Raw genomic sequence first — 24,631 nt, 5'->3', positions numbered from 1 at the left:
TTCTAAGAGCGATGTCAAAAGTGTATTGCCTATATTTTCTTCTAGGAGCCGCAGGGTTTCAGGTCTTACCTTCAAGTCTTTAATCCATTTTGAGTTAATTTTTGTGTATGGAAAGATAATGATCTACTTTCATTCTTTTGCATGTGGCTGTCCAGTTTTCCCAACACCATTTATTGAAGAGACTTTCCTTTCTCCATTGTATGTTCTTGGCACCTTTGTTGAAGATTAGCTGTCCATAGATTTGTGGTTTTATTTCTGGGCTTTCAGTTCTGTTCAGTTGATCTGTGTGTCTGTTTTTGTACCAGGACCATGTTGTTTTGATCACTATAGTTTTGTAGTATATTTTGAAGTCAGGGTTTGTGATGCCTCCACCTTTGTTCTTTTATCTCAGGATTGCTGTAGCTATTTGGAGTCTTTTGTTTCCCCATATGAATTTTAAGATACTTTGTTCTATTTCCATGAATAATGTCATTGGGATTCTGATTGGGATTGCATTGAATCTGTAGATTGCTTTGGGGTCTTCTCTATATAAAATCATATCATCTACAAAAGTGAGAGTTTCACTTCTTCATTGCCTGTTTGGATTCCTTTTATTTCTTTTTGTTGCCTAATTGCTCTGGCCAAAATCTCCAGTACTATGTTGAATAAGAGTGGTAAAAGTGGGCACCCTTGTCTTGTTCCTGTTCTCAGAGGGACGACTTTCAGTTTTTCCCCATTGAGTATGACGTTGGCTGTGGGTTTGTCAAATATGACCTTTATTAGGTGAGGTACTTTCCTTCTATACCCACTGTATTGAGAGTTTTTATCATAAATGGATGTGGGATCTTGTCAAATGGTTTCTCTGCATCTATTGAGATGATCATGTGCTTTTTATTCCTTATTTTGTTAACATGGTGAATCACATTGATTGATTTGCAGATTTTGAACCATCCCTGTGTCCCTGGTATAAATCCACTTGATCAAGGTGTACGATCCTTTTAATGTTTTGCTGTATTCGGTTTGCCAATATTTTGTTGAGGATTTTTGCATCTATTTTCATCGATGATATTGCCTGTAATTTTCCTTCTTTGTGTTGTCTTTGTCTGGCTTTAGGATCAGGGTGATGTTGGCCTTGTAAAACGTGTTAGAAAGTATTCTGTTGTCTTCAAATTTTTGGAATAGTTTGAGAAAGATAGGTATTAAATCTTCTTTGAATGTTTGGTAGAATTCTCCAGAGAAGCCATCTGGTCCTAGACTTTTATTTTTTGGGAGGTTTTTTATTACTATTTCTATTTCTTTACTTGTGATTGGTCTATTCAGATTCTCCATTTCTTCCTGATTCAGTTTGGGTAGGTTGTATGAGTCTAGGAATTTATCCGTTTCTTCTAGGTTGTTCAATTTGTTGGCATATAGTTTTTCATAGTATTCTCTTATGATCGTGTCAAATTTTTAAAGAGGATTAGTCATGCAACTTTGGCCATCTGAGCTTGTACTATTGTTAGGTAAGCAAGCAGATTCAAGCCTCTCAGCCTTCTGTGATGACACATGAGAATCAATAATTATATTTAATTATAGACATTTGTATCTTGTTTATATTTAGCATTTAATCATTTGTGTATCTGTAATGGAATATAAAGAGAATATTCAAAGATTTAGAAACATGCATATTGAAAGTAGAATATTCAGATTAATATCTAGCATGCTGTTTACTAAACTACAATTCCTCTTTTTCCCAACAGAAATTTTGTTCACAATTTAACCCAGGTAAAATATTTTTTTAAAATTTTGTATATCCCTTATATATTGCTACTATATTATTTCCCTCTTATCTATGTTTACCAGAGGAACAATTTTCCAAAGTAAATTTTCAACAAAATTTGCTCAGAGCACTGATACTTAAGGAATGATTTGAGGACTCCACAGACCATTTCTGGAGATCCATGAGGTCTTCCCTTTCAACCAAATACCTGTGTGAGGATAGATTTTCCCCAGATACTTCCACCAAAACCACATATGTCAACAGCTTGAATACAGGAGCACAATGGTAATCCAACTGTCTTCCATTAAGCCAGATATTAAAGAGATCTTGTAATGTAAAATGTAAAACAACCATTGTCACTAATTTTTTTTTGTTTTGGAAAAGCTATTTTTTCAAAAAAAATGTTAGATATGTTAATATGTGATGATTTATCATAGTTTTAAAAATAAATTTATAAATATCTTTAAATGTTACCAGTTTAAATTTGTTTTATGGTAAATATTGGTAGATCTAATAAACATAAAACAAAAGCTCTGTGGGATTATCAGTAATTTTTAAGACTATGAAGTGGTCATGAGATCAAAACGTTTTAACATTAGGATCAGAGAATGATTAGAAGTATGATAGATACGTTCAAAATTCTAAAAATTGAAATAAAGTGATAATATTTGGAAATTAAAGTTCTATAACTATTTTAATTTTCTCAAAGCAGTGATTTACTGGAAAAAAGAGGTGGTAAAAAAAAGATAATAATAATAATAAATAAACTCCCAGTATTGGATCAAGATGATTGAATGAGCCCATGTGTCCATATGTACTCCTATCCCAAATCCAACTGACATTATAGAATTATTTATTAAGGCTATAATTATAGCAGCACAAAAAAACAATGAAGAGTATTATCAGTGGATAAGGAAGTTTAATATAGAAAGTAGAGGGAATATTCTAGAAGTAGAATACATATTACAGACCCAAGTAATCAGAGTAACCTCTGTCTCACTCAAAACACATAGAAATGCCTTTAGAAAATATACATGTGTATATAATGCTAGTACAGAGTTTTACATGAATATAGGCATCTCTGTGTATAAACTTTAAAAGCAACTAAAGGAATTTCCTGGATGTCAGCAATAATAGAACTAAAATCCAGAGTATAAGATTGAATTATGAACTAAGGGTATTCGATAGAATATAATCGCTAGTAGACAAGGGGTTTTAATATGTGTGAGGGGATAGAAAATGAAGCCTCCAATCTGTGGGAGAGGGAGGAGCTGAAACTAACCTCCCTACATGAAGCTAGAATTTATCAAAGGTCTGTAAAATAGGAACTCATAAAGCCCCACTCACTGGCTTAGAGTCATTGTAAAGAAATGATACATCTTTTTGGGGCTTTAAATGGACAGGGAGTTACCTACACAAAATCTCAGGTGAATGTCCAAGTTTAACAGCCCAAGAGGTTGGAGACCTACAGCTAGGTAATAAACACAAAAAGGCAAGCAGTGAAACACCTAAGGCCCAGCAGAGGTGATTGAAAACCCATTTCCGTAACCAAGACTGTACAGGATTCTCACAGAAAACAAACCCTCTGAAAATAATCATAAAATAAGTGATATAACCACAAAAAACACAACTGCCTGGAATAGACACACTCATGAAAATGGAGAAAATTTATATGATTCAAAACTAAAGGTAATGGGGCCGGCGTGCATGGCCAAGTGGTTAAGTTTGTGCACTCTGCTTCAGCAGCCCAGGGTTTTGCCAGTTCGGATCCTGTGCACAGACCTAGCACTGCTTGGCAGGCCATGCTGAGGGAGTGTCCCACATGGCAGAGCCAGAAAGACCTACAGTTAGCATATACAACTATGTACTGGGGGACTTTGGGGAGAAGAAAAAAAATTGGCAACAGATGTTAGCACAGGGCCAATCATTAAAATAAAAAAAAAAAAAACCTAAAAGTAAGACCATCTGAAAGATTATTAAATTCATATTTGAAATAGTCAAATAGATAAAAGAAAGAATAGAAACCAACATACCAGGAATTATTCACAATTATACATTTGGAAATTTTAAAACATCCTATTAAAATGTCTTGAAATGAAAAAGTAGGCATCTAAAAATTAAAGTTCAATAACAGGTTAAATAGAAGAATAGATACAATTGAGAAAATGGCAGTATTAGTCATTTGGAATGTGAATCATGCAGGATGCAACACATAAAAGTGAAAAGATGGAAAATATCCAAAGAGAAGTTAAGAGACATAGAAGATGGACTGAGACAGCTTATCATACACATAATAGGAGTTCCAAAAGGGGGAAGAAAAGGAATTGGAGATAATACTGAAAGGGTATAATTATGAAGACTCTTTCACAACTGAAGACATAAGTTCTCAGATTGAAAAACTAAAGTACAGGATGCAGTAAATAATGGTGAGAAAGTAAACTATATAATATGCTAATAAATCTAAATAAGTATTCACAATCAAAATACTTCAATAATGACTAATGTTTTTTCTTAAACAAAGTGAAGTTAAAATATTAGCCAACAAAGAATGGAAAATGAAGGGAGATTTGCTTTTGAAATTGTCTAAGATCCTTATAAATATTCAAGATAAGATACTGATTAACTTTAGCCTACATTAAAAATGCATGTAAAAATTTAAGGCTGTCCATTAAAGTAATAGAAATAAATGCGTAGTTTCTAAAAAGTAGACTTCTGGAAGAACAATTTTTAAAATGCTAGCAACTTAATAGGAGGCAATAAGAAGAAAAATGAAATAAAGAGAAATTAAAACATAGAATATAGGAACACAAAAATAAGATTAAGAAATCACTTAAATTAGATCAGTAATGAAAATGTGATTGGATTAAATTCACCTATTAAATGACAAAAACTCCAGAAATCTGATTTTTATAAAAGTTGCCTAGTTAAAACAAAGAGTAACACAAAATTTGGAAAGAAAGGATGCAAACAGGTTAACACCATCAAAAGGAAACTAGAGTGATGATATGAATATAAACTAAAAGATATGTGAAACCCAAAAGATATTAACAGATATAAAGAGAGAAATTACTTCATAATAAAGGAAAAATCTACAAAGAAGATAAACAAATTATGATATCATATATACCTAATAATATAGCCTCATCCAATCCTAAAGAAGATAGAAAATTCCCCCAATTCATTTCCTGAATCCAACACTACCTTAATACCAAAAGTAGGCAAAGAAAAAGAAAGAAAGGAAGGAAGGGAGGGAGGAAAGGAAGAAGACGTAAACCAATATACTTGTATATATAAGTGCAAAAATTCTACATAAAATATTAGCAAATGGAATCCAGCAATATGCTAAAAGAACAAACTGAAAAGGGCCAGTATCTTCCAGGAATGCAACACTGGTTCACTATTAGGAAAACAGACAACAATATCCATTACATCAACACATGAAAGAAAAAAATAAATGATCATATCTGTAAGTTTAAAAATTCTAACAACCATTCCTAATGAAAGCACTAAGTAAAATAAGTTTAGAAGGGAACCACTTAATTCTAATAAAAAATTTACTTCCCAAGTAACTAAAAATCATTATTATAAATTGTGAAATACTTCTAATTCAATTAAAATCAGGAACTGGACAGATATACCTAATATCACCATTATTATTTAATTTAGGCTTGAATATAACAGTGTAAAGAATAAGACAGGAAAAAGAAATGTACAATATTGTAAATTTATAATAGCAATAAAGACTATAAAACACTTAAGAATAAGCTTAACAAGAAAGCTGTATCAAGAGCTACTTTCGGAATTTTGAATGACTTAAAAAAATCTAGCTTTTTAAGTTTTTAATTGGAATCCAGAGTCCAATTTTTGATTGAAAAAATATCTTAACGTTAATATGGAATAATATAGTATAATAAGCTATCCTCCTGGAAGAAAATGAAAGTAGAATCCTCTTTCATACTGTATACAAAAATAAATAAATTTCAATTGGCATATAAGACTTAAATGCAAAATAAAAAATTGTGGGGTGGAGGGGAGAGTCTTGAAGCTGTTCCATATAGACTCAAGGGAAATCTTATTCAATATTGGAAACTATAAATAAAAAGATAGTCAAGGGACTGGCCCAGTGACAAGTTTTCAGGCTCTGTTTTGATGGCCCAGGGCTTGCAGGTTCAGATCCCAGGTGAGGACCTCTGCACCACTCATCAAGCCATGCTGTGGTGGTGTCCCACATACAAAGTAGAGGAAGACAGGCACAGAGGTTAGTTCAGGGACCATCTTCCTCACACACACACACACAGAAGAAGATAGTCATAATTGAAAATGTGAGAATTAAAAACTTTCATATCCCAAAAGTACCATAAACAAAGTTAGTTTAGACAAGAAATAGTTACGAAAAAATTTTACATAAATTTTACACTAAACAGCTAATATCCCTGGTGTTCAGAGATGGTTTGGATGTAAGTTGGTATAGCCATTTTGAGAAATGATTCTGCATTATCTTACACATAGTCTGCACCGCAGCAATTCCAGTCCTAAGTATATACTCAAGAAAACTTCTTGCACTCATTCATCAAGACATTTTCAAAAATGTTCATAATAGATCTGCTCATAAAATCTATCCCTCTCAAACAGAATGAACCCAAATACCCATTAATAGGAGGAGGGAGAAATTGTGGTATATTCACATGATGGAATTTTAAATAGTAATGAAAATGAATGAGATAAGTTATGGGCAATAACTAGAATAAATCCTAGTTACATAATGTTGAAAGACAAAAATCAGGTCCTAGGGGGCTGTGTATGGGATGATCAAGTTAAAAAATAGCCAAAAACTAAACCCTATATTAATCAAAAACACAGAATTCAGAAAAGTGAGTAGCTCTGGGCAGAAACAGGGAACCAGAAAGAGGAGGAATACTCAGGTAAAGATATTTGTAAGGTTCTAGTTTTTGAGTAGGGTGGTGAGGTCCTGGTTTTCATTTTACTAATTTAAAATTTAAATAATTACATAAAAGAGGGTCGTGCCAATAATGACAGTGTGACATGAGCTAAGGATTGTGGTTATTCTGATTCTGAATCTGTGTGCCTGAAGTCCAAGCAAAACAAAGAACTCTCACAAAGGAGAAGAAAATGGCACGTGTCAATTGAAAAATGTGAAAACGCCATGCACACAAAAGCAAATCTAACAAACATGAAAAGATGCTGAAATTCACTTAACCTCAGGAAAATTCAAATTAACAATGAAATGTCCACTCATCATGCTGATAAAACTCAAACAAGAGAAAATAGCTATTGCTAGAGGGGATCTGGGCAAAAGGGTACATTTCAAACTGTGCCAGTGAAAAATGTGAAGTTACAGCCTGATCAAATTTTTGGAGAGTAATCTGGCAACATCTATTAAAATTAAACATATATGTATACTCTTGGATCAACAATACCACTCCTCGGAATCTACTCCACAGAAGTGAAACCTCCAGTACATAAGGCTATATGAAAAAGGATCTGTAATATGCAGCATTGTAATAGTGGTAAAAAAAAAAAAAACACAAAACAAAACTAGACCTGTAGTAAATCTCCATCATTAGAGAAACTGATCTGTAAATTACAGTATAACCACATCATAGAATATTCAGACATTATAAGAGTTGACACTGGGGAATTTCAATGGTGTATACTTGAGTGATAAAAGGAGGATGTGGAAAATGTGTATAATATGATCCAATTTATAAAAAACTCTTAAAACACGTGTACAGACATCAGCATCATGGTGGAGTGAGCTTTCCCAGTAATCGTGCCCCTACAACATACAACAATAAAGACACTCATACTCCAACAGAGGACATCCAAACACAGCACAAAAGACATCGGAGAGATCCATGCAGCCATACGCCAGAGGGCGGAGAGGCTGGACCCCCCCTCAGAGGAGGTGGAATGGGATGAGAGAAAACTTCATTCCCTCCCCTAAAGACTGTGATCCGTGACTGTGGGCAGCCTCCGAGAGGCAAGGAAGAGGAAGGGGACATTCCTTCATGGGAACATCAAGGATCCCTAAGGGCCCTTGCAGCCTAGAGGGAAGCCCTCTACTGGGGCAAAAGCTTTCACGGGGTGACCTCATCATGCCAACACCCCAGGGGAACAGACAGTGAGAGCAGAGTGAGGAAACCCTGAGAGCATGCAGAAGAAAGTGCCCTACCCCTACTCACTCAGTGCCAGCTCCAGCCCCTGGGATCTTAGCTGAAGGCAGGGGGCTCAGAATATGCAGTTCTTGACCCCCACCCAGTGGCGATAAGCAGTTACTGTGACCAAATAACACCAGGATGCAAAAAAACAGAGCCACTCCCTCTAGGAATATCAAACATTATATTATATCTCCACACAAGCGAGAAAATGACAAGTACCCAAAAATCAGTCCTGAGGACACAGAAATATGTAATCTAAATGACAAAGAATTCGAAACAGCTATCATCAAAAAACTCAACGAGTTAAAAGAAAATGTAGAGAAACAATTCAACAAGTTCAGGAGCTGCTTCACAAAAGAGATTGAAACTATAAGGAAGAATCAATCAGAAATATTAGAGATGAAAGACACAATGGAAAATATAAAAAAATATGGATTCCCTGAACACTCGAGTGGACTTCATAAAGGAGTGTATCAGCATAATTGAAGATTGAAATGCTCCAGATAGAGGAAGAGAGAGAAGTAAGACTAAAAAGAAATGAAGAAAGTCCCCAAGAAATATCTGACTCAATTAGGAAATGGAACATAAGAATTATAGCTATTCAAGAAGGAGAAGAGAAGGAGAATGGAGCAGACAACTTGTTCAAAGAAATAATAGCAGAGACCTTCCCAAACCTAGGGAAGGAGATGGAAATCCATGTGGAAGACGCTGCCAGATCTCTTAAATATGTCCATGTAAAAAGACCTATGGCAAGGCATATAGTAGTGAAACTGGCAAAAGTCAAAGAAAGAATACTAAAAGCAGCATGGCAGAAGAAAATAACCTACAAAGGAACCCCTATCAGGCTTTCAGCAGATTTCTCTGCAGAAACCTTATAGGCTAGGAGAGACTGGAATGACATATTCAAAACTGTCAGCCAAGAATACTCTATCCAACGAAAATATCCTTCAGATATGATGGGGAAATAAAAACTTTCCCAGACAAACCAAAGCTAAGGAGGTTTGTAGCCACAAGACCCCCCCACCCCGTACAAGAAATCCTCAAAAAGGCCCTCATATCTAGAAAAAAAAGGGAGAAAGGGGTTACAAAGCATGGAGTAAGGAGATAAATAGGTGGACAGAATCAGAGCAGGATAGCATACTCAAGTATAGCAATAAAGAAAAAATGAAGGAAAACACCAAAAACAAATATAATATTGTCATTTTAACCATAAACCCATAACATAAAATGGAATAAGATGTGAGAAAAACAACTTAGGAGGGGAAGAGGAAAGGGACTGAATAGGTTTATTCTAAGGAAATAAGAGGCCATCAGAAAATGGACTATCTTATGCACGAGATATTGAATACAAACTTCATGGTAACCACTAAACAAAAAAGCAGAACAGAGACACAAATAATAAATAAGGAGAAAACAAAGAAACACAACATAAAGAACTATATAACTCAATTGTTAGACCAAGATACACAGGACTAGAAACAAAGGATATACAAGAGAACCAGAAAATGTGAGATAAAATGGCAGCATTAAGCCCTCATACATCAATAATCACCCTAAAGGGAAATGGATTGAGTTCTCCAATAAAAAGACATGGAGTGGCGAGATGGATTAAAGAACAAGAACTAACAATGTGCTACCTCCAGAAAGCACATCTCAGCTCCAATGACAAACACAGGCTCAGAGTGAAGAGATGGAAGACGATACTCCAAGCTAATGGCAAACAAAAGAAAGCAGGTGTTGCAATACTTATATCAGACAAAGTAGACTTCAAGATAAGACAGGTAAAGAGAGACAAAAAGGGGCAGTATATAATGATCAAAGGGACATTCCATCAAGAAGAAATAACATTTATAACGATCTATGCACCCAACACAGGAGCACCAAAGTACATAAAGCAACAATTAACAAACCTAAAAGAAGATATTAATAATAACACAATAATAGTAGGGGACCTCAACACTCCACTCACATCAATGGATAGATCATCCAGCTAGAAAGTCAACAGGGAAACAGTGGTATTAATTGAAAGGCTAGACTAGTTGGACTTAATGGGCGTATATAGAACACTCCATCCAAAAACAGCAGAATACATATTCTTATCAAGTAAGCATGGATCATTCTCAAGAATAGACCATATGTTGGGAAACAAGGCAAGCCTCAATAAATTTAAGAAGATTGAAATAATAACAAGCATCTTTTATGATCATAATGCTATAAAGCTAGAAATTAATTACAAGAAAAATGCTGAGAAAGGGACAAAGATGTGCACACCCCACAACAGGCTATTGAACAAACAATGGATCATTGAAGTAATTAAAGGAGAAATAAAAAAAATGTGTAGACAAATGAAAATGAAAACATACCATAGAAACTCATATAGGCTGCAGCAAAAGCCATATTAAGAGGGAAATTCATCGCAATAGAGGCTCACCTTAACAAACAAGAAAAATCCCAAATAAGCGATCTCAAACTACACCTAACTGAATTAGAAAAAGAAAAACAAACAAAGTCCAAAATCAGCAGAAGGAGACAAATAATAAAAATCAGAGCAGAAATAAATGCTATTGAAAGAAAAAAGGCAGTAGAAAGGATCAATGAAACAAAGATATGGTTATTTGAGAAGATAAGTAAAATTGACAAACCCCTAGCCAGAGTTAAAAAGAAAAAAAAAGAGAAAGCTCAGATAAATAAAATTAGAAATGAAAGAGGAGAAATAACAACAGATACCACAGAAATACAAAGGATTATAAGAGAATACTATGAAAAACTATATGCCAACAAAATGGACAATCTAGAGGAAATGAATAAATTCTTAGATTTATACAACCTCCCAAAGCTGAATCAAGAAGAAACAGATAATCTGCATAGACCAATCACAAATAAAGAGATTGAAACAGGAATCAAAAGCACCCCAAAGAATAAAGCCCAGGACCAGACTGCTTCCCTGGGGAATTCTACCAAACTTTCAGAGAGGACTTAATACCTATCCTTCTCAAGCTATTCCAAAAAATTAGGGAAGATGGAATACTTCCTAACACATTCTATGAGGCCAACATCACTCTGATACCAAAGCCTGACAAGGACAACACAAAAAAGGAAAACTACAGGCCGATATCTCTGAGGAACATAGATGCAAAAATCCTCAACAAAATATTGGCAACCCAAAACAGCAATACATCAAAAAGATCATACGTCATGATCAAGTGGGATTTATACCTGGGACACAGGGTGGTTCAGCATCTGCAAATCAATCAATGTGATACACCACATCAACAAAATGAGGAATAAAAACCACATGATCATCTCAAGAGATGCAGAGAAACCATTTGACAAGATCCAACAGCCATTTATAATAAAAACTCTCATCAAAATGGGCATAGAAGGAAATTACCTCAACGTAATAAAGGCCACATATGACAAACCCACAGCCAACATCATACTCAATGGGGAAAAACTAAACACCATCTTTCTGAGAACAGGAGCAAGACAAGAGTGCCCATTCTCACCACTCTTATTCAGCATAGTACTGGACGTTTTGGCCAGGGCAATTAGGCAAGAGAAAGGAATAACAGGAATCCAAATAGAGAGTGAGAAGAAACTCTCACTGTTTGCAGACGACATGATCTTATATATAGAAAACCCTAAAGAATCCATGTAACCACCACCCAGGGCAAGATATAAAACATATAAATATAGAAGTCTTAACATAAACAACTTCCACAAATTAATAAATAAAGACTAACAACCTAATAGAAAAATGGGAAACGGTCAAAGGAAATGAACAATTAGACAGGAAATACAAGTGGAACTTGGGCATATGGAAAGCTACTCAAACTTTCTTATAATAAAAGAAAAGCAAATTAAAACTGCGTCACAGTACCGTTTGTCACCATCTGACTGACAATATCCAAATGTAAGATAACACACTAGGTGGGAAAGGCTGTGAGGAAAGAAGAAATCTCTTACATTGCTGGTGAGAGGGTATATTGGCGCAAGTGCTATGGAGAAAAATTTAGCAATATGTATAAAATTATGAGTGCATATGCTCTGTAACTCAACAATTCCACTTTTAGGAAAACGCCAAGGCACAAAATGATATTTGTACAAAGTTGTTCACTATAGCATTGATTGTCGTGGCGAGGGACTGGAAACAAATGTTATCAGTAGGTTACTGGTTAAATAAATTATGGTTCCTTCGTAATTTGGAATGATACACAGGTGAAAAATTAATGAGAATATGTAAATATCTCTAAGATATAACTTTAAGTGAAAAATGTAATGTTTGAAAAAATTTGTTTGGTGTGCTAGAATTTATATAAAAAGGAGGAAAAAACATATTTATTGATTAAACAAAAACTTGATAGAAATATAAACAAGAATTTACTAATAGTAGTTACTCATGTGGTACAGTAGACTTATGGGAACTAAGTAATGGAGTACAGGGTAAGAGAAATTTCACTACATCTTTAATTTGTTTTTAATTATGTGAATAAATTGTCTATTCAAGAAAAAATAAGAAAAAAACTTCCAATCTACAACTGTTGACATGGCCGTCGTGTACCAAGTGACAAAAGCAAGTTACAGACAACATGTGTGGTGTGCTTTCACTTTTGTAGGAGTGTGTGAGTGCGGGTGGGGCCCTGTGTCTGGGAGAGTAGAGAAGGAAATGTAGGCATTCATACGAAGTTTTAACAGTAGCTACCTCAGGAGTGTAGCGGGATATTATTAACTCTTCCTCCATATATCTTTGGATTGTCTCACTCGTTAAAACCAACACATATTGCTTTTGATTTTTTAAAATGGTATAATCAAAAGTTTTAAAATAAATAAAAACATTGTTATAGTTATGTTTTGCCATAACTAAAAATGACATTTGTCCAAAATGTAAAGAAATGCAAACGCATTTTCTTTTGTAGGTTATTGTTATATGGATATACGATCCAGAAAATGCAGACCCTAGTGAGTTGCTATGGAATGCAAATGAGCCTTCACTAGTAAGTGGAAACATTATTATTATTATACATAAAATAATATGCTACATTTCTTTTTTAAGGGCTGTGAATAATTTATTTTAAGGGCCCAGAACTAACTAAATACATTTTAATTATCCATTAAATTGTTTAGCTGTTATGGTGATTTGGAACTTGTACTCAATCTCTACAATTATAAATCTTTCCTTAGAATTCTTATTGAGCACCCTCCATATTATCTGTGAACCTCGTTGTTCATGAGGAGGCTGGCCATTAAAGTGCTTTAAGCGAGTTCCTTGAGCATCTATCTTGAAGTCCAGTCCCTTACTGAATCCTTTACCCCTTGGAGACTAATGAAGTTCCTAAAGGTGCAATACAGTAGATAAATAAGTCCTTTCTTTTATTTGCTACAAATTTACCTTTTTCAACATTAAACTTCTGTCTTCTGTTACGATTAAAATGTATTGAAGAGAAATATAGATTAAGCAGTTTTAGTTTCTTATGGGACTGTCTACGTCTTAATGAGTCAAGGGATGGACTGGTAAATCAGAATGACAACCAGTCAATTAATTGTTTTATTTGGCAATTGACTTTAGAGGGAATAAAATATTAATGGTAATTAAACACTTTAAGCATTACTGATCTTAATTTATAATCTTTGAGATCTTTCTTTTTTCATAATGTAGGCTTTTATCACTATAAATGTCCCTCTTACAACTGCTTTTGCTGTATCCCATAGGTTTCATTATGTTGAATTTCCACTTTCATTTATTTCAAGATGTTTTCTGATTTTTATTTTGGTTTCTTCTTTGATTCATTGGTTCAGGAGGGTGTTGTTTAATTCCCATATATTTCTGAATTTTTTTTCACTTTCCTCCTGTTACTGGTTCTAGTTTCATATCATTGTGGTTGGAAAAGATATTTGGTATGATTTCAATTTTCAGTTTTCTTAAATTTGTTTTTTCTAAAGATTGGCACCTGACCTAACATCTGTTACCAATCTTCTTTTTTTTTCCTTCTTCTTCTCCCCGAAGTCCCTGAGTACATAGTTGTATATTCCAGTTGTGCGTGCCTCTGGTTGTGCTATATGGGACGCCACCTCAGCATGGCTTGATGAGCGGTGTGTAGGTCCGTGCCCAGGATCCGGAGTAGTGAAACCCTGAGCCAATGAAGCAGAGCATGTAAACTTAACCACTTGGTCAAGGGGCCAGCCCCTTAAATTTGTTTTTTGACCTATTGTATGATATATCCTGGAGAATGTTTTATGTGCTTTTGAGAAGTATGTGCATTCTGCTGCTCTTGGATGGCATGTGTGTACATGTCTGTTAGGTCCATTTCATCTAAAGTGTGGTTCAATTCCAATGCTCCTTCATTTATTTATCTTTTGTCTGGATGATCTACCCGTTGTTGAAAGTGGAGTATTGAAGTCCTCTACTGTTATTATATTTTTATCTATTTCTCCCTTAAGATCTGTTAGTACCTGTTTAATATATTTAGGAGCTCTGATATTGAGTGCATATATATCTACAATTGTTATATCTTCTTGATGAATTGACCCCTTTATCATTATATAATGGTCTTCTTTGTCTCTTGTTACAGTTTTTGGCTTAAAGTCTATGTTGTCTAATATAAGTATAGCTACCCCTGCTCTCTTTTGGTTTCCACTTACAGGCAATATCTTTTTCCATCCTTTGACTCTGAGCCTCTGTGTGTCTTTAAGACTAAAGCGAGTCTCTTGTAGGTAGCATATAGTTGAGTCTTGTTTTTGTAAAATGCATCCAGCCATTCTATGCCCTTTGATTGTCGAATTCAATCCATTTAAATTTAGAGTAATTATTTATGGATAATGACACAAATATCATCCTATTAATTATTTTCTGGCTGTTTTGTAGTTCCCTGGCTCCTTTCTTTCTCTCTTGCTCCCTTCTTTTGTGAATTGATGATTTTCCATAGGGGTATGCTTTGATTTCCTTCTATTTATCTTTTGTGAATCTACTACAAATTTTTGCTTCGTGGTTACTATCAGGCTTGAATAAAACATCTTATAGATATAACAGTCTATTTTATGCTGACGGCAACTTAACTTCAATCATGTACAAAAGCTCTACCTTTTTACTCTCCCCTTTTTTGTTTTTGAAGTCACAATTTTTTATATGGTACATTCATTAACAAATTATTGTAGCTATAGTTACTTTGAATACTCGCTCTTTAAGTTTTTTACTATACTAGAGTTAAGTGATTAACACACCACTATATTACAGCATTAGAGTATTCTTAATTAGGCTATATACCTACTTTCACCAGTGCATTGTATGTTTTCTCGTTTCCATGATACTGTTTAGCATTTTTTTCATTTTACAACTCCTATTTCTAGAAATTTTTCCATTCCAAATTCAAGATTTCTTTATTGGTTCTAGGACCATTTAGTTGTTCTAGTTTTTCTTCAGTCACTCTCATAAGTTCATTTTTGTTGAAATATTTTTATTCCAACTAAATTTTCAAATTTTTGGCATAAATTTTTTTTATAATATAACCTCATTTGTTTTTAATGTTTGGAGCACCTGTCTGTGTTACTATCCTTTTATGCCTTCTTAGTATTAGATATTGTGCCTTTGCCCTTTTTTTTTAATCTTGAGCTGTTTTGTCATAGATTTATCAATTTTGTTAGTCTTTTTCAAAGAAAAAATATTCCTTAATGGAAAAACTGAGGAAATCTGAATAAAGTATGGACTTTAGTTAATAATAATGTATCAATATTGGTTCAGTAATGGTGACAAATATACAAGTATAACATCTTAATAATAGTGGAAACTGGTGTGGTGTCTACAGGAACTCTGTACTCTCTTTGCAATAATTCTGTGAATATAAAACTGTTCTAAAATAGTTTAATTTTTAAAGGAATGAAGGCAAGATGGGGAAATATAAACCCTATATTTTTAATTTAAAAAAAACTCTTGGGGCTGGCCTTGTGGCCAAGTGGTTAAGTTCATGCGCTCTCCTTCGACACCCCGGTGTTTCACTGGTTCAGATCCTGGGCACAGACATGGCACCGTCATCAGGCCACACTGAGGCAGCGTCCCACACAGCAGAACCATAGGGACCTACAACTAGAATATACAACTATTAACTGGAGGGCTTTGGGGAAAAGAATAAAATAAAAAAATAAAAAATAGAAGATTGGCAACAGTTGTTAGCTCAGGTGCCAATCTTTTTTTTTTTTTTTTTTTTTTAAAGCATGTGTATTCTTGGAAAAAAAAGAACTTTTTCAAGAAGACTAGATATGAAGCAAAATAAATAACAAGGCATTGCCCTGATAATTTCAAGTGAAGATAAATAGTTGGATATTTTCATGCTTGGCTTTTATTTGTTAAACATAGTAAAAACAGAGTATTTAGATTTTCCACACTGGTTTTATGTTCTACTGTGGTTATTATGTTTAATAAACAATAAGCATGAAAACATCTCCAGGTAATAGGAAACTGTAAAAGTAAAATAGAAGCTTTGTTAAACAGCCAAATACATATTTGCAAAAATTGATACGAAGAACTCAATTGTGGGTGAGTTGAATACAGGTTTAGAAAGAATGTCTTTTTGAGCCAGCCCAGATGGCCTAGTGGTTAAAGTTTGGTACACTCTGCTTCGGCGGCCCAGGTTCATTTCCTGGTCTCAGAACCACAGCATTCATCTGTCAGTAGCCATGCCGTGAGCTGTCATGGAAGAACTAGAAGGACTTACAACTAGAATATACAACTATGTATTGGGACTTTTGGGAGGAAAAAAAAGAGAGGAAGATTGGCAACAGATGGTAGCTTAGGGCAAATCTTTCCCAGCAAAAAAGAAAAGAAAAGAAAAGAATGTCTTTCTGGAAGCTGGTCAAAGTCCTTGTGCCAAACAGCACCGAGAATAAAAAAATAGAATGTAGGGATAAGAAGGTAAAAGACAACATACGAGTGAGATGGTCTAATATACAGTGAAGTGGAATCCCAGAAGGAAATAGAATGAGAAAGTCTAACATGTTTATTTGGGACTCCACAGGAAAAGGAGAAAAATGATGAGGCACCAACAATTTTTGAAAAGATATGACCAATAATTTTCAGGAGCTGATAAAAGACTCCAATCTACAGATTCATCAAGAAGATCATTCCTGGCAGAACAAATAAAAAGAAATCCGCATTAGATACTTCATAATGAAACCACAGAAAGCAAAAGAGAAAAAGAAAAATCTCAAAAGTAGCCAGAGGAAAAAAGATGGATTACTTTATGTATTCTACACCCCTTGTAACCTGCCGCACATCTTTTAATGTAGCCATTGCTGGGACAACCATCTTCGCACATTTGTTGCCTGATGGTGTCCCACTTCAGCTGTACCGCGAGTCTCTTTCTTTCTGTGTCAGGTCCTCTCTGTCACTGTCTTGGGCCACGTGTGGAAACCTGCTCAGCACTTACATGTGTACAACCTGGAAGTGCAAGGGAGTTAACAAGCCCTGGGGATACCTGTGACCAGCGAGGGAGGGGAGCCATTCGTTCCTTTGTGAAGCTAATTCTGAGGCATGTTTTGTTCCTTTGTGGACAATTTTTAGACATGTTCTGCATGGCTCCTCAGAGGGGCCCAGTGAGAATGAGTTATAGTGGCCTACAATGGTAACAACCTAAAAACTGGATTTCTCTTTTACATTTTTCCACTCTTATTTTCTGGTATCACTTTAAAAAAGTAAACTACCAGCATATAAGCCCTTATCGCAGGCTGTGTTTTCTGGGAGAACCCAGGCTAAGACACTTTCAAAGGAGTAACAGGCTGAAAGATGATTTCCTAATAGCAGCAATGGAAGCGAGGAGACAGACTTTGTTTAGATTTTCTCCGTTTTCCCCCAATATCTATTTTTTATTCCAGAGCCCCATCCAGGATAGCACATTATGTTTAGGTGTCATGTCTACTTAGGCTTTTCTTGATTGTGACAGTTTCCAGTCTTTCCTGGCTTTCGATGACTTTCACAACTTTGAGGATTACTGTCAGATATTTTGTAGAATGCCAATCAATTAGGATTTGTCTGAGATTTTTCTCATGATTAGACTGGAGTTATGTGTTTTGGGAAGATGACCACAGAGTTACAGTGCCATTGTCATCACACCGTATGCAGGGTACATACTATCAATACGACTTACCACTGTTAACGTCACTCCTCATCCCTGGCCGGAGGTAGTGATCCTCTCCCATAAAGTCACTCTTTTATTCTCCCTTTCCATTCTTTACTCCTTGGAAGAATGTCACTTTGTGCAGCTGTGCTCCACCTTCTTAAGGAGAGAGTATTTATATAAATTGTTTGGAATTCTTCTTCGTAGCAGACTTGTCTATCGTCCTTGATCTACTTATTTATTCAATCATTTATGTATATTAGTGTGGACTCACGGATATTTATTTTATACTTTGTGTTATAATCCAGCACTATTTATTGAGGGCTCTTTCAGTTGGCTCCTGTATCCCTTTGACATACTTCCATCATTGTGGAGGGGTTTTTAGCACTTTCTTGTATTTCATATCGTTGGAATCATACAGTATGTAGCCTTTTCAGATTGGCTTCTTTCACTTAGCAATATGCATTTAAGGCTCCTCCATGTCTTTTCATGGTTTGGTAGTCCATTTCTTTTTATCACTGAACAATATTCCATTGTATGAATGTACCAAAATTTGTTTACCCATTCATCTATTAAAGGACATCTTGGTTACTTCCAGTTTTTGGTGGTTATGAAAAAACCTTTATAAGCATTCAGGTCTCTGTGTGGACATGAGTTTTCAAATCAGTTTTGTAAATATTTGAGTGCAGTTGCTAGATCCTAAGGTAAAAGTATATATAGTTTTGTAGGAAACTGCCACTATTTTCCAAAATGGGTGTACCATTTTGCGTTCCCACCATCAATGAATGAGGGTTTCTGTTGCTTCACAGCCTCGGCAGTAATTGGTATTGCCAATTTTTAAAAATTTTAGCCATTCTAATAGGTGTGTAGTTACATCTCATTGTTTTAGTTTGCAACCACCTAATAACATACAATGTTGAACATCTTTTTCATATGCTTCTTTGCCATTTGTATATCTTTTTTGGTGAGGTATCTGCCCATTTGAAATTTTTTTGTTTGTTTTCTTAATGTTGAGTTTTTTAAATTCTTTGTATATTTTGGATAAATATCTTTTATCAGATATGTATTTTGCAAATATTTTCTCAGTTTATGGATTGTTTTTTCACGATCTTAACAGTATTTGTTGCAGAGCTGAAGTTTTTAATTTTAATAAAATTCATCTTAACAATATTTTTCTTTCATGAATAGTGCTATTGGGATTATATTTAAAATTTTATCACCAAATCCAAAGTTATGTATATTTTCTCCTGTCTTCTTTAAAAATTTTTATAGTTTTGCATTTTATATTTATATTTATTCTCCATTTTGAGTTAATCTTTGTGTAAAATATAAGATCCATGTTTAGGTTATTTTTTTGCATATGGACATCCAAGTGTTCCAGCAATAATTTGTTATAAAGGCTCTTTTCTTCATTGACTTGCCTTTGCTCCTTCGTCAAAGATCGGTTGACAGTATTTGTGTGAATCTAATTCTAGGCTCTCTATTCTGTTTCTTTGAGCTGTTTAGCTGTTCTCTTGCCAGTACTACATACTCTTGCTTACTGTAGCCTTACAGTGGGTCTTGAAATAAGGTAGTGCGAGTCATCTATCTTTGATGTTCTCTAGTATTGTGTTAACTATTCTCGATCTTTTGCCTTTCCGTATGTATTAGTTTTCTAGGGCTGGCATAACAAGGTACCACAAACTAGATGGATTAAACAAATCTGTCATCTCACAGTTCTGGAAGCTGGAAATCCAAAATCAAGGTGTTAGCAGGTTTGCCTCCTTCTGAGGGCTGTGAGGGAGAATCTGTTCTAAGCCTCTCTCTTTGGCTCTTATGTGGCTGTGTTCTCCCTGTGTCTCTTCACGTTGTCTTCTCTCTAAACCTGTCTGTCTCTGTCCAGATTCCCCCTTTTTGTAAGGATTATAGTCATATTGGATTAAAGTTCACCCTAATGACCTCATTTTAACTTAATTAGTATCCTATTAGATCCTATCTCCAAATAAGGTCATATTCTGAAGCTCTGGTGGTTAGAACTCCATTATGTCTTTTTGGGGAAGAAAGTTAAGTTCAACACATAACACCATTTAAAATTTAGAATCAGTTTGTTGATATCTACAAAGTAGCTTGCTAGGGCTTTGACTGAGATTGCCCTGAAGGTATAGATCAAGTTGGGAAGAATTGACATCTTAACACTATCGAATCTTCTAATCCGTGAACACAGGACATCTCTCCATTTATTTAGACTTTTTTTATTTTTTCATCAATATTTTGTAGTTTTATGCATATAGGTCCTGTACATATTTTGTTAGATTTATACCTAAGCTTTCATTTTGCGGGTGGTATTGTAAATAATGTTATTTGTTTAATTTCAAATTTCAATTGTACATTGCTGCTATATAGCAAAGCAGTTGACTTATTTGTATATTAACCTTGTATCTTGTGGCTGTGTTATACTCATCTATTAGTTCAGGAGGTTTTTGTCAATTCTTTGTGATTTTTCCACCTCAACAGTCATATCATACGCATATATACGCAGTTTTATTTCTTCCATTCCAATCTGCATACAGTTCATTTCCTTTTCTTGTCTCATTCTACTAGCTGGGACTTCCAATACAATGTTGAATAGAAGTGGTGACAGAGGACATCCTTGCCTTATTCCCAAACTTAGGGAGAAAGAATCCAGGTGTTTTGTAGATTTTTTTAAATCAAATTGAGGAATTTTCCCTTTATCCCTAGTTTCCTGGTGTTTTTTTTATCATGAATGGGTGTTGAATTTTGTCAAATTCTTTTTCTGTATCAATTGATATGATCATATGATTTTTTTTTATAATTGGGGTAACCAATATATTAAAATAGATTACTTTTCACAAGTTTGATTTTAGAATTTGTGTATTTCAAACCAGAGTTAAATGTACTAGATCTTTTATTTTCAAAGAATTCTGATGAGGCAAAAAACACTATTAAAAAAAAGCATGATTCCTTTTGAGAGTTTACAGCATGCAGAGATCTGTAAATCATGAGCTTTCTAATTTGTATTCCCGCCTACGGATATGTTTGATCTCCTATTTTATTGAGAATCTGTTTTTAACTGTGAAATTTACCTGCAGATTGTTTTGGGTTTTTTAAATTGTTTATGTTTTCATTGAGGTACAATTGACATTATATTTGTTTCAGCTATACAACGTAATGATTTGATATATATATATATATATATATACACACACACAGTCATGTGTCACTTAACGATGGGGATACCTTCTGAGAATTGCATCGTTAGGTGATTCCGTCGTTGTATGACCATCACAGAGTACACTTACGCAAATCTAGATGATATAGCCTACTACACCCCTGGCTATATGGTACTCAGCTCATGGGACCACCATCGGATATGTGGTCTGTCATTGACTGAGACGTAGTTATGTGGCACACGACTGTATTGCAAAATGATCACCACGATAAGTCTAGTTAGCATCCGTCATCATACATAGTTACAAAAAAATTTCTCTTCTTGTGATGAGGACTTTTAAGATCCACTCTCTTAACAGCTTTCAAATAGGCAATGAAGTATTATTAACTGTAGTCACCATGCTTTACATTACATCCCCAGGACTTATTTATTTTACAACTGGAAGGTTATACATTTTGACACCCTTTACCCATTTCACCCACCTCCATCCCACCTCCCTGCCTCTGGAAATTACCAGTCTGTTCTCTGCATCTATGAGCTTGAGTAGGTTTTGTTTGCTCATTTTTTAAATTTCACATACAAGTATTGTTATGTAGTATTTGTTTTTTTCTGTCTGACTTATTTCACTTAGCATAATGCCCTCAAGGTCCACCCATGTGATCCCACATGGCAAGATTTCATTCTTTTTATGGCAGAATAATAATCCATTGTATATATATACACATCTTCTTTATCCATTCATCCCTTGATGGACACATGGGTTGTTTCCACAGCTTGGCTATTGTAAATAATGCTGCAGTGAACAAGAGGGTGCGTTATCTTTTTGAATTAGTGTTTTCATATTCTTTGGATAAGTACCCTAGTAGTGGGACAGCTGTATCATATGGTATTTCTAAGTTTGTGAGGAGCATCCATACTGTTTCCCATAGCGGCTGCACCAATTTACATTCCCACCAGCAGTGCACCAGAATTCCCTTTTCTCCACATCCTCATCAACACTTTGCATTTCTTGTCTTTTTGATGATTGCCATTCTAACAGGAGTGAGATGGTATCTCTTTGTGGTTTTGATTTGCACTTTCTTGATGATTAATGCTATTGAGTATCTTTTCCCACACCTCTTGGCCATCTGTATGTCTTCTTAGGATAAATGTCTATTTGGATCCTAGGCCTACTTTTAATCAGATTGTTCGTTTTTTTCCTATTGAGTCATATGAGTCTTTAAATATTTTGGATATTAAGTCCTTATCAGACATATGATTTACAAATATTTTCTCCCATTCAGTAGGTTGCATTTTCATTTTGCTGATGATTTCCTTTGCTGTGCACATATGATCTTTATTCTTTAGTCTGTTGTAGTGGATTACACTGATTGATTTTTGGAATGTTGAACCAGCCTTGCATACTTAGAATAAATCCCACCTCGTCGTGGTGTATAATTCTTTTCATACATTGTTGGATTCTATTTGCTATGGTATTTTCATTTAGTTTTAAATATTTTTTAATGTTTTTTTTTTTGAGACTTCTTCTTTGCTCCGTACATTATTTAAAAGTGTGTCAACTTCCAAATATTTGGGGTTTTTCAACTATCTTTCTGTATTGACTTCTGGTTTAATTCTGTTATACTCTGAGAACATGCTTTATATAATTTCTATTATTTTAAATTTTTTAAGGTATGTTCTATGGCCCAGAATGTGGTCTATCTTGGTGAATGTTTTATGTGAGCTTGAGAAGACTGTGTACTCTACTACGGTTGGATCAAGTGTTCTGTATTAGACAATTAGATTAAGTTGTTGATAGTTTTAAGTGGATATCCTTATTGATTTTCAGCCTGCTGAATCTATCAACTACTGGGGCATGTTTAAGTCTCTGACTATAATAGTAGATTTTTCTATTTCTTCTTTCAGTTCTATCACTTTTTGCCTCAATGTGCTGATTTTAGCTACATTCATGTTTAGAATTGTTATATCTTCTTGGAGAATTAACCTCTTTATTTTTCTGTGTTGCCTCTCTTTGTCCCTAATAATATTCCTCACTCTGAAGTTGACCTTGTTTGAAATTAGTATAGTTCCTCCAGTTTTCTTTTGATTAGTTTTAGCATAGTATTTTGTCTCTGTTCCTTTACTTTTGATCTATCTGAGTCTTTATATTTAAAGCAGGTTTCTTGTGGACTACATATAGTTGCACCTTGTCTGGTTTTTTATTAACTAGCTTTGGCAATCTGCCTTTTATTTATTTTATTTACTTTTTTTGGCGAGGTAGATTGGCTCTGAGCTAACATCTGTGGTAATCTTTTTCTATTTTATGTGGGATGCCACCACAGTGTGACTTGATGAGCGGTGCTAGGTCTGCACCCAGGATCTGAAATTGTGAACCCTGGGCTGCTGAAGTGGAGCACGCAAACTTAACCAATACACCACTGGGCTGATTCCAATCTCTGCCTTTTAACTGATTTATTTATGCCATCAACATTTAAACTGATTATTGATATATTTGGCTTAATATCAACTGTGTTTATACTTGTTTTCTACTCATTGCCAGAGGCTTCTTTTGCTGCCTTTTTGATCTTAATTGAGTGTTGTATATGATTCCATTTTATCTCCTTTCTTAGCACATCAATTATATTGGTTAAAAAAATTTTTGGTAGCTTCCCCAGAGTTTACAATGTACATTTTTTTTTAAAGCTTTAGTGCAGAGTTGTATATCCTATTTGTTAGTTTAGTTCTCTATGTGAGCTGCCACCACAGTATGACAAATGACAGATGGGTGCTGTGGTTACATGACTGGGAAAAGAACCTGGGCCACAGGGGTGAGAGTGCCAATTCTTTTTTTTTTTTAAAGATTTTATTTTTTTCCTTTTTCTCCCCCAAACCCCCCAGTACATAGTTGTATATTCTTAGTTGTGGGTCCTTCTAGTTGTGGCATGTGGGACACCGCCTCAGCGTGGCTCGATGAGCTGTGCCATGTCCGCGCCCAGGATTCGAACCGACGAAACACTGGGCAGCCTGCAGGGGAACACGTGAACTTAACCACTCAGCATGGGGCCGGCCCCCCAGAGAGTGCCAATTCTTAACCACTAGGCCACCAGGGCTGGCTCTACAATGTACGTTTTAAACTAATCTAAGTACACTTTCCAGTAACACTATTTCATTTTACTGTAGTTCAGATACCTTATAACAGAGTATTCCCAATTCTTCCCTCTTTCCCCTTGTGACATTGCTGACATTCATTTAATTATCCACATAGTATAGTAGTCCAATACATTGTTACTATTGTTACTTTAAAGAAACAATTGTTTTTTAGATTAATTTAAGAAAAAGAGTGATGGCTTAATAAGTCCAGGGTTTTGTTTTAGGGCGATGAAAGTGTTTTGGAACTAGACAGAGGTAGTGGCTGCACAGCGTTGTGAATGTACTAAAAACCACTGAATTGCTAACTTTAAAG

General features: G+C 34.9%; 1 protein-coding gene across 1 annotated transcript in view; it reads left to right on the top strand.

Annotated features, from left to right (window-relative positions):
- CATSPERE (catsper channel auxiliary subunit epsilon) overlaps window positions 1-24,631 on the top strand; it is a 253,986-nt gene that overhangs the window by 79,503 nt on the left and 149,852 nt on the right. The window contains exons 6-7 of the mRNA XM_046678004.1: window positions 1,719-1,743; window positions 12,834-12,911. Coding sequence (XP_046533960.1) covers window positions 1,719-1,743; window positions 12,834-12,911 — 103 coding nt within the window. The remainder of the gene's footprint in view (window positions 1-1,718; window positions 1,744-12,833; window positions 12,912-24,631) is intronic.

The sequence above is a fragment of the Equus quagga genome, chromosome 12 (genome assembly GCF_021613505.1).
Source record: "Equus quagga isolate Etosha38 chromosome 12, UCLA_HA_Equagga_1.0, whole genome shotgun sequence".
Taxonomy (NCBI): domain Eukaryota; kingdom Metazoa; phylum Chordata; class Mammalia; order Perissodactyla; family Equidae; genus Equus; species Equus quagga.
Note: the sequence above shows the minus strand (reverse complement) of the source record. Positions and strands in the feature narration are given on the sequence as shown.